The sequence below is a fragment of the Sorex araneus genome, chromosome 5, assembly GCF_027595985.1.
Source record: "Sorex araneus isolate mSorAra2 chromosome 5, mSorAra2.pri, whole genome shotgun sequence".
Classification (NCBI taxonomy): domain Eukaryota; kingdom Metazoa; phylum Chordata; class Mammalia; order Eulipotyphla; family Soricidae; genus Sorex; species Sorex araneus.
The window spans coordinates 153036471-153050777 of record NC_073306.1 but is presented as its reverse complement, the minus strand read 5'-3'; the positions used below and the strand labels follow the sequence as shown (position 1 = coordinate 153050777).

At 52.5% G+C, this 14307-nt stretch overlaps 1 protein-coding gene across 1 annotated transcript in view; it reads left to right on the top strand.

Moving 5' to 3' along the window:
• The window catches only part of FAM184B (family with sequence similarity 184 member B), an 85913-nt gene that overhangs the window by 38018 nt on the left and 33588 nt on the right, over positions 1–14307 (top strand). The window contains exons 2-5 of the mRNA XM_055140463.1: positions 108–830; positions 1721–1856; positions 4100–4242; positions 4681–4887. Of these exons, the coding sequence (XP_054996438.1) occupies positions 108–830; positions 1721–1856; positions 4100–4242; positions 4681–4887 (1209 nt within the window). The remainder of the gene's footprint in view (positions 1–107; positions 831–1720; positions 1857–4099; positions 4243–4680; positions 4888–14307) is intronic.

The following is a 14307-nucleotide window of genomic DNA, read 5'->3' as shown; positions in this document are numbered from 1 at the left end:
CTGCCCCCAGGCCCTCCCGTCGAGGGCAGCGCGTCCGTGCGTGGGGTGGGGCCCGTGGCCCCGTGGCCCCCGTGCCCTGCTGGCCCTGACCCTCCCGGCCCCCGCAGGTGATCTACGCCCTGAACACGCGGCAGGACGAGGCGGAGGCCAGCCTGGAGGCGCTGCGGGAGGCGCACCAGGACGAGCTGCAGCGCGCGGCGGGCGCGGGCGAGGCGGCGCTGCGGGAGCGCGTGCGGGCGCTGGAGAGCGCGCTGGAGCTGCAGACGCGCCGCACGCAGGAGGCGCTGGCGCAGTCGGCCTCGTGCCGCCTGCAGAGCCACGAGCGCGAGCTGCGGGCCGAGGCCGAGCACGCCGAGCGCGTGCTCACGCTCTCGCAGGAGATGCTGCAGCTCAAGGCCGACTACGAGAAGCGGCTGCGGCACCTGGGCGGCCCCGAGCCCCCGCCGTGGGGCGGGCGGCCGTCCCAGGACAGCCCCGAGCCGCAGGCCGAGCCGGGCCGCGACGACCCCGGCATGCGCGAGGTGCTGCAGGAGGTGGAGCGCCTGCGGGGCGAGAACCAGCAGCTGAGCAGGGACTACGCGCGCAAGGCCGAGGAGCTGCAGGCCACCTACGAGCGCGAGAACGAGGCCATCCGCCGGGCCATGCAGCAGTCGGTGAGCGAGGCGCTGTGGCAGTGGCAGGAGAAGGAGACCGACCTCCGCAGGAACTTCCAGGTGCAGGAGTCGGCGCTGCAGGCGCAGGTGCGCAAGCTGGAAGGCGACCTGGAGCACCGCGGCCGCAAGATCAGCGACCTGAAGAAGTACGCCCAGAAGCTGAAGGACAGGATCCAGGTAACGCCTGGTCTCCGTACCCTCTCTGTGGGGGGCGGGGGTGGGGTCATAAGCAAGACCCGGGGGGCGAGCACCTACTATGTGTCAGGAGAGTGCCTACTACATGCAAAGCCCTTGGCCGCTACATGCACTCACGCCTTTCCATGGAGTTCCATGGCAAGCCGCTGGCTAATGTTTATTGAGCACTTACTATGTGCCAGGCCAGGCTCTGTGCAGGATATACCCGCGGTGAGCTAGATGTGATGTCTGGCCTCAAGGAGCCTCTTAGAAACTTTCACAGACTATTATAAACTTTCACCTGAGAAGATAAGAGAAACTGAGAGCATAAGAACTGGCCACATGCAACATAAAGACAAAGTTTCAAACTTGGGTCAGTCTCATTAAAAGCCCACACTCGGTGGGAACCACTTCCCTGTTCTGAACTACTTGAGTCTGGGCTGGAGTGATAGTACAGCGGGAGGGCGCTTGTGTTATCACAACTGACCTGGGTTCGATCCCCAGCACCTCAGAGGTTCCCCGAGCCCTGCAGGGTGTGGTCCCTGAGCTCAGAGCCAGGAGTAAGCCCTGAGCACTGCTGTGTGTGGCCCCCAAACAAAGCAAAACTTGTGAAAGTGCTTGAGACTTCCTGGGAGAGGGAGGGAGGGACACCGGAGCTCCGAGCCCCACAGGCTCCTGGGGCTGCATCTCTGTAAGGAGCAGGAACTGAGTCTCCTCATGTTTACTCGGCGCTTGCTCATTCCCGGAAGGTGAACCCCTCATCCCGGGGCACGCAGCCCTGCAGAGCTGCAGCCGGGGCTCTGACGGGCCCTGGGACCCACGGAGCTGCCGGCGGTTCTGGGTTCCCGGGTGTGTCTCTGTGGGACTGGACTAAATCCCGTCTGTCTGTGTAGGACCTGGACGTGCAGCTCAAGGAGGCTCGGCAGGAGAATTCCGAGTTGAAGAGCACCGCCAAAAAGCTCGGGGAGAAGCTGTCGGTGGCCAAAGACAGGCTGCTGCTGCGGGAGTGTCACGTGACCCAGAAACCAGGTGTGGCGCCCTCCCCCCTTCTTTGCCCACTGACAGGCTGCTGAGGGCTGCCACCTCAGACCCGTGGGAACGGAGTCGGGGGGGCCAAGGCTGTGAGATTTGACCTTCCTGGTGGGGCGGGTGAGCTGACGTCACAGGGCTGAAAGGCAGGGTGCAAAAGCTCCTCTGCCCATCAGTCCCCCCCACTTCCCACTGTGCCCCAACTTCCCGCACCCTAGGCCAAAGCTCTCTTCTTAGTTTTTGGTTGTTTGTTTGTTTGGGGAGGGCACCCATTGGTGCTCAGGGCTTACTCCTGGCTCTGCACTCAGGAATTACTACTAGTGGGCTCAGGGGACCACATGGGATACTGGGGATCGAGCCCAGGTCGATGGCATGCAAGGCATGTACCCTCACCACTGGACTATCTCTTCAGCTCCACAAAGCTGTGTTGTAACAGCGAAGAGTGCTGGCCTGGCCGATAACCTCCCGAGGCTGGTCTGCCCCTGGACTCTGGCTTACATGTAGGATGGGAAATGAGGCTGAGGGTAGAGACATACTCCAGGGGTTACGGCACTTGCCTTGATTTCGGCTGGCCCTACTTTGGACCCTGACACCCCATATTGTCCCCTGAGCACCGCCAGGAGTGTTCCCTCTGCCCTAGGAGTTACTCCTGAGCACCATTGGGCCCAAATCCACCTCCCCTAAATACTAGCAGGGAAGGAACGAGGCTGAGAAGGATAAAGTGGCTCTTCATTGAGAGCCAGTTAGCTCAATGGTTGGTGGCAGAGCCTGTGCTTATTTCTAAGAATCTCTAACTCGAGGCACTGACAGTGAGACCAGCTGGACCCCAGGAGCAACGGCAAAGACCCCAACACGAGCCCCGTGTGGCAGTGCTCAGGGCTGCCTCCTGGCTCTCTGCTCAGGGATCACTCCTGGAGGGACCCAGGGGGCTTTCTGGGGGGCTGGGGTGGAGCTGAGGTGGGCCGTGTGCAAGGCGTGCATCTCACCCTCCGTGTTGTCTCTCCGCTCTGCAGCCCCTGGGGACACTCTGCTGTCCTGGGTGTGGCTCTCACAGTAGGGATGAAAAAGTTCAGGACAGAGGGGCCGCCACACTCTGGAGAACTGCCGGGGAAGCAGTGCCGTGCGGAGGGCCTGGAGCAGACCCTCAGACATAGCGTACGGGCGCCTCAGCAATCAGGGGACAGAATGAGCCATTCCCGCTTGATACACATTCTCTTCTCACTCTCTAGATTCCTGTCATGCTCCTGTTGAATGGATGGATTCTGTGTGTGTGTGTTTGTGTGTGTGTGTGTGTGTGTGTGTGTGTGCATATGTGTGTACATGCACGTGGTTCTGGGAATCAAACCCAGGACCTCACACATGCAAGACATGTGCTCTACCACCACGCCACATCCTGGACCTGAATGTTTCATCTTGTGAACCCATGGAGGCATAATCCCCCAAATAAGAAAAACTCCTGGGGCTGGAGCAATAGCACAGCGGGTGGAGCGTTTGACTTGCACGCAGCCAACCAGGTTCGATTCCCAGCATCCCATATGGTCCCCTGAGCATTGCTAGGAGTAATTCCTGAGTGCAGAGCCAGGAGTAACTCCTGTGCATTGCCAGGTGTGACCCAAAAAGCAAAAAATAAAAAATAAAAGAAAAAAAATTTAAATTAAAAAAAAAAAAGAAAAACTCCTTTGCTTGAGGGAAAAAAAGTAGGGCAACTGCTTGAACTCAAGGTTTTTTTTTTTTTTTTTCTTTTTTGGTCTCACCCAGCGATGCTCAGGGGTTACTCCTGGCTCTGCACTCAGGAATCACTCCTGGCGGTGCTTGGGGAACCATATGGGATGCTGGGAATCGAACCCTGGTCGGCCGTGTGCAAGACAAACACCCTACCCTATCACTCCGGCCCCTGGACTCAAGGTTTTGGGGGGTTTATTTTGAACAAGAATGGCCACCATTTGGGGGACAGGCGTTGGGGGCCGCAGCCACAGTGGTTCTCAGGGGCCCGTCCTGGCTCTGAGTGACCCTGGGCTATTGCTTGGGGACGTGTGCAGTGCCGGGAGAGACCCAGGCAAGCGCCTGCAGCCCTGGGCTCTCTCGCGCCAGAGATGGCCACCTGGGGCGTGGAGGAGCGGCGACTGCGGCGACTGCTCGGGGGCGGTGGGAAGGAGTTGCCCGTCTCAGGCTGGGGGTTCAGTCCTCAGGCGCCAGACCACGGCCAAGGGCATTGCAGAGCATAACGAGGCTTCTGCTTGCAGATGACACGAAGACACAGCCGTTCCCCGAGCATAACGTCCCGGGAGAAGCAACTGACGCGGAACCCAGCAGCCCCCCTCCTCAGCAGGACCCGAACTTCCTGCCGGAGTGTTCGTGCGTGAAAGGAGACCCCGAAGGGCAGGGAGTGAGTGTCTGAGGATGTCCGGCCTCGCTGCCCGATGCTTCTGCTCTCGGGAGAGGCCGGCCCCCAACCACGTGGGGTCATTGGGAAGCCAAGCTCTGGGGCCTTCGGGGGCTGTGTGTGGGAGCCTTTGGCCAGCCACCTCCCGGCCCAGCTGATGACTGGGGAGTTGGGCCTAGGAATCGTGCCGGGATGTGCCCATTTCTTCTCACTGACTCCCGGGAAATTAGATCCTGGCCTCAGGTTCCCGCCGCCCCCCTGCGTGCAGGTGGCTAATGGGAAGTCTCGTACAAAAATCAAATATACAGTCTTGTAAACTTTATTGCACCTTGCCACCTAAGCCGTAAACCCAGAATATAGACACTGTAAAAGCGGCGCCGCAGAAGGCGTGCGAGGCTCGGCCTCACCCTGGCAGCTTGCCAAGACTCTCTGCTTTCACAGACCCAGGACGAGGCCTCTGTGGAGACGGAGTCCGTGAAGCAGCAGTACGAGGAAGACCTGCGCAAGATCAAGCAGCAGACGGAAGAGGAGAAGGAGCGTCTCCGAGAGCAGCTGGTGCGGCGGCTGGAGGAGCTGGTCAAGAAGCACGCGCGGGAAATCAAGTCTGTGCGCTCCTCGGGGGAGGCCGAGAGGAGGAAGCTGCAGAGGGTGAGGCCCTTCGCCGGCCGCCTGCTCTGACCCCCATTCTTGCTCCTCTGCTTTCATTTCATTCCTGTCTCTCCTTTCTCAGACATTCCTTGCATGTATTTTGGAGGGGAGAGATGGGAGTGGCACCCCGCGATGTTCCAGGGTTACTCCTGGCTCAGCTCATGGAAATCACTCCTGGCTGTTCTTGGGGGGCCGTGTGGGATGTCGGGGATCAAACCCAGGCCGACTGCCTGAAGGCAAATGCCCTCCCCGCTGGACTAGCTCTCTGACCTCACATTTCCTGCATCCTGCTGGGTGCAGATGCAAGCTCACCCAAGGGACTTCCGGGTGATGCAGGAGAGGGAAGCCTCCCCCAGCCACAGCCCCCCCCCCACCACAGCCCACCTGAGACAGTAAGGTCTGGAGTCATTGAGGTCATTGATATAGTCTGGAAGTGTCTTACGTGAGTGATTTTATTATGAGGGTGGGGGGCCTCCCAACCAATGCTTTGGAAACATGGGGACCCCTCCCCGTGATTCCCAGCCAACTGGTTCAATGCAAGTGCCCAAGGATTGGGCGCTACTCAGCCTCAAGGCACCAGAGATTGCCTGGGTCACCTCTCTTGTGGGGGCCCCCCAGGGCACACCTAGCAGTGCCTGGGGACCTCTGGAGCTGGACTCAGCGATGCTTGGGGCCCAGGAGATGTCAGGGACCAAACCAAGGTTGGCCTGTGCACAGGTTTCACCTTAACTCATCTGCTGTCTCTCTTCAGCCCCTTTTAACTTACAGAAGCTCAATTCTCTTGAACAAAAGTAGGAAAAAATATAACCAGAAGCAAACTCTGGCCTGGCAGATTGCCAGGTCTCAGATCCCAGCTCTGCCTCACTAAATTCGTGGGTGCAGCAAATATTTTTGAATATTTGGAGCCATAGCATAGTGGGTAGGGAGTTTGCCTTGCATGCGGCTGACCTGGGTTCGATTCCTCCATCTCTCTCGGAGAACCCAGCAAGCTACCAAGAGTATCCCCCTGCATGGCAAAACCTGGCAAGCGCCCCATAGTGTATTCAATATGCCAAAAACAGTAACAACAAGTCTCACAATGGAGACATTACTGGTGCCCGCTCGAGCAAATCGATGAACAATGGGACGACAGTGCTACAGTGCCCTCAGAAGGAATCTGGTTTAGACCTGGGTTCTGCTGCGGGTACAAACCAGATCCTAGCCCTTGTCGCATCTCCTGGAGCAGCTGCAAGGATTAACTCAGGAGCAGAGAGGAGCCTGCAGCATTAGAGGCGCTAAATCGCTGCTGGGGATTAGTGAGGGCACAGCGAGGAGGTCTCTGCCCCAGCTACACACCCGAGGGCGCGGCTCCGCTGAGCGAGATGCGAGAACTGTGTGTGGGTGTGCTAGGAGAGGAGTGGCGTGTGGGTCAGCCTTCCAGGGACGTTGCTTTATCATGAGACGCCCTGTGTCACCCCAGGACCTGCAGGAGCCGCCGGGAGCATTCCCTGCGAGTGTCACGGGGCGCCAACGCGCGGGTGCTCAGCGGATGTGTGTGCAGTGAATGAACTCGGCTTAGACCCAGGCTGCTCCTGGGTACGAGGCCCGAGTTTCCTGCTCACTAGCCCCCGACAGGTCACTCCACTCCTCAGAGATCTGATTTCTCGGGTAAGGCGAAGGACTTTGAGGGCTTAGACGGCTCACTTCGGGATTCTGTAGGTCCATAGCTCAGTGGACAGCACTGAATATAAAATAGTGGCTCTGTTTACACAGCACACCATGAGTCGGGTTCCATGGCGTGAGCCAGTTCGGTCCCCACTCTGCTCTAGGAAGCGCTGTGTTCTTGCGACACATTCAACCCTCCCAATGACCTTAAAAAATACGTACACATGTCCTTATTTCACTTTATTGTTCACTGTCACTGTCGCTGTCATCCCGGTGCTCATCGATTTGCTCGAGCGGGCACCAGTAACATCTCCATCGTGAGACTTGTTACTGTTTTTGGCATATTGAAAGAAGAGCCCGGCAAGCTACCGAGAGTATCTCACCCACACTTTATTGTTACTGCGTTACTATTGCATTATAGGGGCTGGAGTGATAGCACAGCGGGTAGGGCGTTTGCCTTGCACGCGGCCAACCCGGGTTCAATTCCCAGCATCCCACATGGTCCCCCAAGCATGGACAGGAGTTATTCCTGAGTGCAGAGCCAGGAGTTAACCCCTGTGCATCTCCGGGTGTGACCCAAAAGCAAAATAAAATAAAATAAAAAAATACTGCATTATAACATTACATAAGTTTCAGGTGTTCACTGCAAATTGACACAGACCCCAGCTTCCTCTTAATATACCTCTTCTCCTCCTCCCCTCTGGTATCCTCTGTTGGCATCAGAGTGCAGAAGCTCTGCACTGTGTGTTGTGTTCACCTTGTTGTGTTTTGTTTTCTCTACACTACACACATGAGTGAAGCCATGTGGAGTCCATCTCCCTGTGTCTGGCTTGCTCCACTAAGCCCAATGCCTTCTCCATGCATCCGTGTGGTTGCAAATGGCAGGATTTCCTCTTGGCCTGTGGAGGAGTCGCCTGTCGCTGTGTATGTACGTTCCTCCTCATCTGTTTCCGTTTGTCTGTCAGTGGTTCCTTAGGTTGTTTCCACTTACTGTTATAAATAGTGCTGCAGTTCATAAGGAATGGGTTCATCTCTTAAAGTCCGTGTTTGCTTTTTTCAGGCAAATGCCTAGAAGTGGGTGATATTCCAGTTTTGGAGATGAGCAAACTGAGGCTGAGCAAACAGTGTGGTGGGGAGGAGGTGTGGAACCTCAGAGCCCAGCAGGGAGCCGTGGTTTCCCCCTGCACCGGGTAGAAAGTTGCAGAAAGGGTGGAAAGTGTCTTCTTCCCTTCCCGCTGTGGCAGTCACACAGCTCGTCCTCAGGGAGCCAGGCCCAGCTCTCTTTCCACCAGAGCCACAGTCAGCAGGAGGGCGGGCACTCTCCACAGGTGCCTGTTACCATGGTAACCTGCCTCCCAGAGCCACAGTCAGCAAGAGGTTGGTCACTCTTCATAGGTGCATGTTACATGGTAACCTGTCACCCAGAGCCACAGTGGGCAGGAGGGTGGTCACTCTCCACAGGGGCCTGTTACCATGGTAACCTGTCACCCAGAGCCACAGTGGGCAGGAGGGTGGTCACTCTCCACAAGTGCCTGTTACCATGGTAACCTGTCACCCAGAGCCACAGTGGGCAGGAGGGTGGTCACTCTCCACAGGGGCCAATTACCATGGTAACCTGTCACCCAGAGCCACAGTGGACAGGAGGGTGGTCACTCTCCACAGGGGCCTGTTATTGTGGTAACCTATCAGCCAACCCTGACTCCGAACATGGAAATCCCACTGCAGCTGTCACAGGGACTGTGAGTTCATCTGGTATGAATCATGCAGGACTGGAGCGATAGCACAGAGGGTAGGGCACTTGCCTTGCACTCAGCCAACCCGGGTTCGATTCCTCCGTCCCTCTCAGAGAGCCCAGCAAGCTACCGAGAGTATCCCGCCTGCATGGCAGAACCTGGCAAGCTACCCGGGGCGTATTTGATATGCCAAAAACAGTAACAACAAGTCTCACAATGGAGACATTACTGTCCACTCGAGCAAATCGATGAACAACAGGATGACAGTGCTACAGCGCTACATGAATCATGCAAACATAAATAATATTATCCTACTCTTTTTTTTTTTTTTTTGCTTTTTGGGTCACACCTGACAATGCATAGGGGCTGCTCCTGGCTCTGCACTCAGGAATTACTCCTGGCGGTGCTTAGGGGACCATATGGGGTGCTGGGAATTGAACCCAGGTTGACCGCGTGCAAGGCAAATGCCCTACCCGCCATGCTATTGCTTTAGCCCCCCTATTTTTTCTTTATTATAAAAATTTTGGTCATTCTATGAGCTGTGAATATACACTACATAGACTAGGCCATACAGATTAGGGAAAGGTAAACCTTTGAAAAGCTCCTGATTCAGGGCCAGCAGACACTGTGTCCCGCCCAGCAGAGAAGACAGCGCTGTCCCTTTGAGTCCTTGAGAGCAGTGTGTCCTGAACACTCCCCTTCACCTGGCCGCTCTAGGGGACGTGCTGGGGTAGACTCAGAAGGCCCATCTGCCTTCTTCCTCTGAAGCGCTAGAGGAGAGTACCACTTAGTCCTGAGGGACAGAGTATTCTCGGGTCAGCCCTTGGCCGGATGGCCTGAGTGGGTGGAACAGTTTATTGAGCAGTCCTCGGCGGTGCTGGCTGATGCTGCCCTACACGTCTTGTTTGTGTCACTTAAGATTCTTGGTGGTGTGGCAGGAGGGATAGTTCAGGCCTAAGGCACTTGCCTTTTATTAAGGACTCCCAGTGGAAATGCCCAGCACCCAAGTGGTCCCTAGAGCCCTGCCTGGAGCCCAGGCCAGGGCTAAGCCCTGAGCACTGCCGGGTGTGGCACACCCCTGCCCCAGCTATTCCAGCGGAAATCGCTGGTAATTTGGGGGGTTGCTTGCTGGGTCTTCCCATCACAGCAGAACCTTCACGTGTCTCTTTCCCTAAATGACCATAGCTGATGGACAGACTAGATATGGAGAGTCTAGACACGGAAGCAGAAAAGTGTGGGTCTTGGTCTCATGCTACCTTTGGGCTTTTCTTCACTTAAGCAGCATGCAATAAAAATCCTTTTTCCCTGAGTATGAAAAAAGTTCAGGGAGAAGGGCTTTTTCTGAAAGTACTTTATGCATTCTAGAAGTTAGTGGCCCATGAAGCACTTCTTCCACATCTGGGACATGCTAAACACAACACACACACACACACACACACAATGTATAAACACAATTTAAAAACATCCATCTCCTTTCTCCTCCTGTTCTCATCTTCAAACTCTGCACCTGAGTTAGAAGAACCTTTCCCAGCTCCGTGTTGAAACCCTTGAGGTCACTTTGGATTAAGCACCACTTCGACAAGCTTTCTGCTAACCTCTCTCTCCCAAGTGATCAGTCCAGAGTTGTTTGCTTTCTGACAGCAAACCATATTATTATATACCTAAAACAAAGCTTACAATTGCCAAAAAATGGCTAAAACAATTTTTTTCCATCTCTGAAAATGTCTTCCCCACTAGCTCCATTTGTCAAGCCAGCAACTGGCGCTGTGATTGATTATGTGCCCTGCTAGGTTTGGCTCTTTAAAATTAGAACTAGCTTTTGATTTAGGCTGGGAATCTTTCTCTCGGGGGTCTCCACCATGCTGTTCCAGTGAATCTGCCTTAGTAAAATAGTATGTCTGCTCTAGTAAGCAAGTTAAACAAAGCCTTGGTTGAATAAAAGTTTCCGTGAATGGGAAGTTAATTAGTGAAGTGAAAAAAATCAGAATTTTTGCTGAGGGAATGTCTGTGTTTCTGATAGTTCCTTGAATTTGCTTTACTGACTCGGAACACAAGGATAATTTGTACATTGTCTTCAGAAGCAAATTCTCCAAAAAACAAACCCCACAAAAAGAGATCATAGATTTAATGAAGAAAGAGACTCTTCTTTTTTTTTTTTAATTTTTCTTTTTAGTTGAATCACCGTGAGAATAGTTACAAAGCTTTCAGGTTTACGACTCAGAAAGAGACTCTTCTTGTGCTAAGTGTCTTGTGATCCTTACAATGGATCCACAGATACTCCTGGTTCTGTGCTCAGGAAAACCGTAGAAAGTACTGGAGATCAAACCTCGGTTACCCATGTGCCAGGCTGCTGGTTAAGTTCCTTAACCACTGCGCTCTTTCTGCCCAACACATATCTTTTTGGATGCCCAACAAACACGATCAGAGCCTCTTCCCTTAACATTCACTCAAATATCAAGTCCATGTAATCTGCTTCTTCAAAGACCTAAATTTATATTTATTTGTAAATATATATATATATATATATATAATTACACCCAGCAGTGCTCAGGGCTTACTCCTGGCTCTGCACTCAGGGATCACTCCTGGCAGGGCTTGCAGAACCATATGGGGTGCCAGGAAGTGAATCCAGGTCAGCCACATGCAAGGCAACAGTGCCCAACCCACTGTGCTATTGCTCTGGCCCCTGGATTGTCTTAACTTCCCCTTATTTTCAGTGGAAACAGACAGCTCATACAGCCATCACTGTTACTTTTTATTATTATTATTATTATTATTATTAGTGAATCACCATGAGGTACAGTTACATACTTACAAACTTTTGTGATTGTGTTTCAGTCATACAATGATCGAGTACCCATCCCTCCACCAGTGTCCATTCTCCACCACCAATGGTCCCAGTATCCCTCCTACCACCTCCACCCCATCCCCCCACCGCACCCGGCCTCTGTGGCAGGGCATTCCCTATTGTTCTCTCTTTCCTTTTGGGTGTTGTGGTTTGCAGTAGAGGCATTGAGTGGCCGTTGCATTACTGTTACTTTTTTTAAAAAAAATTAAATTTTACTTCCATAAAGTAGTTCACAATAATTGATTACATTCCATTTTCAACACCAGTCCCACCACTATTACATTGTCCCACCACCACTCAAGCCTGCACCAGGCAGATACTAGATAATTTATTTTGTATTGCTTGTTATGAATAGTATAAGATGTCTGTAAGGGTTTATCTCAGTGATTCAACAAAAATCAAAAATAAAATAGTATGAGCATCACATGGCTGCACGCTCCTGGAATTCTAAAAATTTAAATAACTGGGATGCAGAACCATCTCTGCAGCGAGCTGCTTGGTTCCGAGATTCACTTGCATCACCGATGCTTGATGGACCAGACCGTGTGATGGATGACGTAAGCGGTCTTCTTTTCTCCCATTTCCCTGTTGCACCTAATTCAATTTTTGAATCTTCTGACAACTCAGCCTTAGTTTCAAATTCTCCAAAGGCATATGTATTGTATTCCTCACGTATTTCCAATTTATACAGGCTTGACGATACTCTCTGTGTGACCTAAGTCCTGTTTGCACCTCCTGCTCCATCCCACACCTCTCCCCTATCCAACTTGGCCCTCAGCTCTTTAGTTCATACTTCGTCCCATGCCTCTTTCCCATTTTGGATTTAATGCATAATTTTCCCCTGATGGAGAACACTCCCCCCACCACACACCCAAATTCCCCTCCCCACATCTATTTAGTTCTGACAGGTGAGTCTTCCCGCCAGCTCTCCTTGTCAGATCTAGTGATTTTATCACTGCTAATGCCACCCTCAGCCCCAGTTACGATACCTCTTACAACGCTGCCTTGTGATCGCCTACTTACTGCAGGTTTTTCCCACTCCCTTGTCCACTTCACCATCTAATGGAGCCTTGGAACTAATTCATATTGGTTCCTGAGAGGCAATTGTTGGGTTTGTTTAGTTTGCTTTGGGGGACCACACAGCTCTGGCTGTGCTCGGGGCTGACTCCTGACTCCTGACTTTGTGCTCAAGAATCATTTCTGGCAGGGCTCGGGGGACCATAGGGTGTGGTTGGCTGGACAAACTAAACCCAGATCGGCCAAGTGCAAGGCAAGTGCCCTACGCACTGTATTATCACTGCAGCAGCTCTGAGGAGCAATAGTGTGACTCTTCCCAACTCAGTGATGTCTCTGTAATAGCCGGAAACCAAGGCTGCAACAGCACTCAAATGGTTCAAATCCATAAATGCTTTGAGTTAATTCTCTCCTTTAGAAAACCAATTCTTAAACATTACCAACACACAACGACCATCTCCCTAATGCCTTATGCTTGGTGTAGAGTAGATGTTCAGTTATGTTTGTTGATTGGTTGGTTGGTTGATCGAATGAGTGAATGAACAGAGGACAAGTTTCTATTTGGCCTCTGATCATTGGTTGGTTGATTGGTTGAATGAATGAATGAATGAATGAATGAATGAACGAATGACAGGTTTTCATTCGGCCCTTGATCAGCCCCCATGACACAAGCGTCCTTCCCTATCCACAGTACACATACATTCCTACAGGTCAGCTGGAATGAACCTTCTTTCCTGGGTCTTGCAGGAATAGGTAAAACTCTGGGGCCCGGAGACTGAATGGGCTTCCCGCCCTGGGGAGCATCTGTTTCCTGCTCACAGACTCCTTCCACTTAGCCAGAGCAAAGACGGGAAGTCCATTAGTCAGATGTTTGTTTGGGTGCCTTGTTCTTAGGAATCAGGGAAGAAGCACAACCAAGAAATCTGCCTTTCCTGAGTCCTGATCTTTGATCACCACTTTTGGACCTTCTGGCCAGTCATTCACCCTCTTTAAGTTTCCTTTCTTTGTCAGTGTGAGCGTCTTCCGGTGTACCTAGCTCACAGAGTTGTCACTAGCACCGAGAGATGACCTGCATAAACTCCCAGCAGATGGAGTGCACTGGGTAAAGCCAGCTGGTGTGCATGTTTCCTTTCAGTTATACCATAAAGGGCCAGAATCACCGTCCCCGTCCAGCATGGTGTACAGCAACGTAGACCTATGGACTTTGCAACCTGTCTCTTTTATGCAAATTAGAGCAGCGGTGACTGGGGATTGAATCTCTATTTTTGTTTCACCTCCAAAATAGCATCAAGCTCATGACAGGCACTCAGTAGATATTTGTTGGATAAATAAATGACAATATTTACTTAAATTTCAGCTAAGATGAAGAGAATATTTCATTCACTGCTCTAGGTACGTGCAAAATTTTGGTAGAAATTAAGCCAAATTGGAAAGACTAGACATCTGAAAGAATAATGGTAGAACTTAACTTTTTGATCCCTTTTACCATGTGCCCTGAACTGGGATGACCATGTAAGTAGCAGCAAATGAGTGTGAATTGGGGAATGAGCTCAAGAGCTCATGTTAAAAGTCTACAATCTGGGGCTGGAGAGATAGTACATGGACAAGGCACAGGCCTTGCATGTGGTTGACTTAGGTTCAATCCCCAGCACCACATATAGTCCCCCGAGCACAGAGCCAGGAGTAGTTCCTGAGCACAGTCAGGAGTAATCCCTGAGCACTGATCCAGGAGTAATCCCTGAGCACAGAGCCAGGAATAAGACTTGTGCATAGCCAGGTGTGGACCAAAGCAAACAAACAAAAAGCGAAGTGAAAAGGCTACTACCACTCACTCACAGGACTCCATAATGTTCTTATCTGGATCCAGATTTCTTCTGTGTGTTCAGCTAAGGTGAGATGGCCACCCAGCGAGCCGGGTGCTTTCGGCTGCTTTCGAGAAAACCACAGAAGAAACTTGATTCAGATTTTAATATGTACCCACATCGAACTTGGCTTTAGAGTTGTCGGGAACAGAAGCTTTTGCCAATGAGTCTTCTCATTTGCTCGCTTGACACTGTGTTGGCTAGAGTGATAGCACAGCGGGTAGGGCATTTGCCTTGCACGAGGCCGACCCAAGTTCAATTCCTGTGCCCCTCTCGGAGAGCCTGGCAAGCTACCAAGAGTATCCCGCCTGCAGCAGAG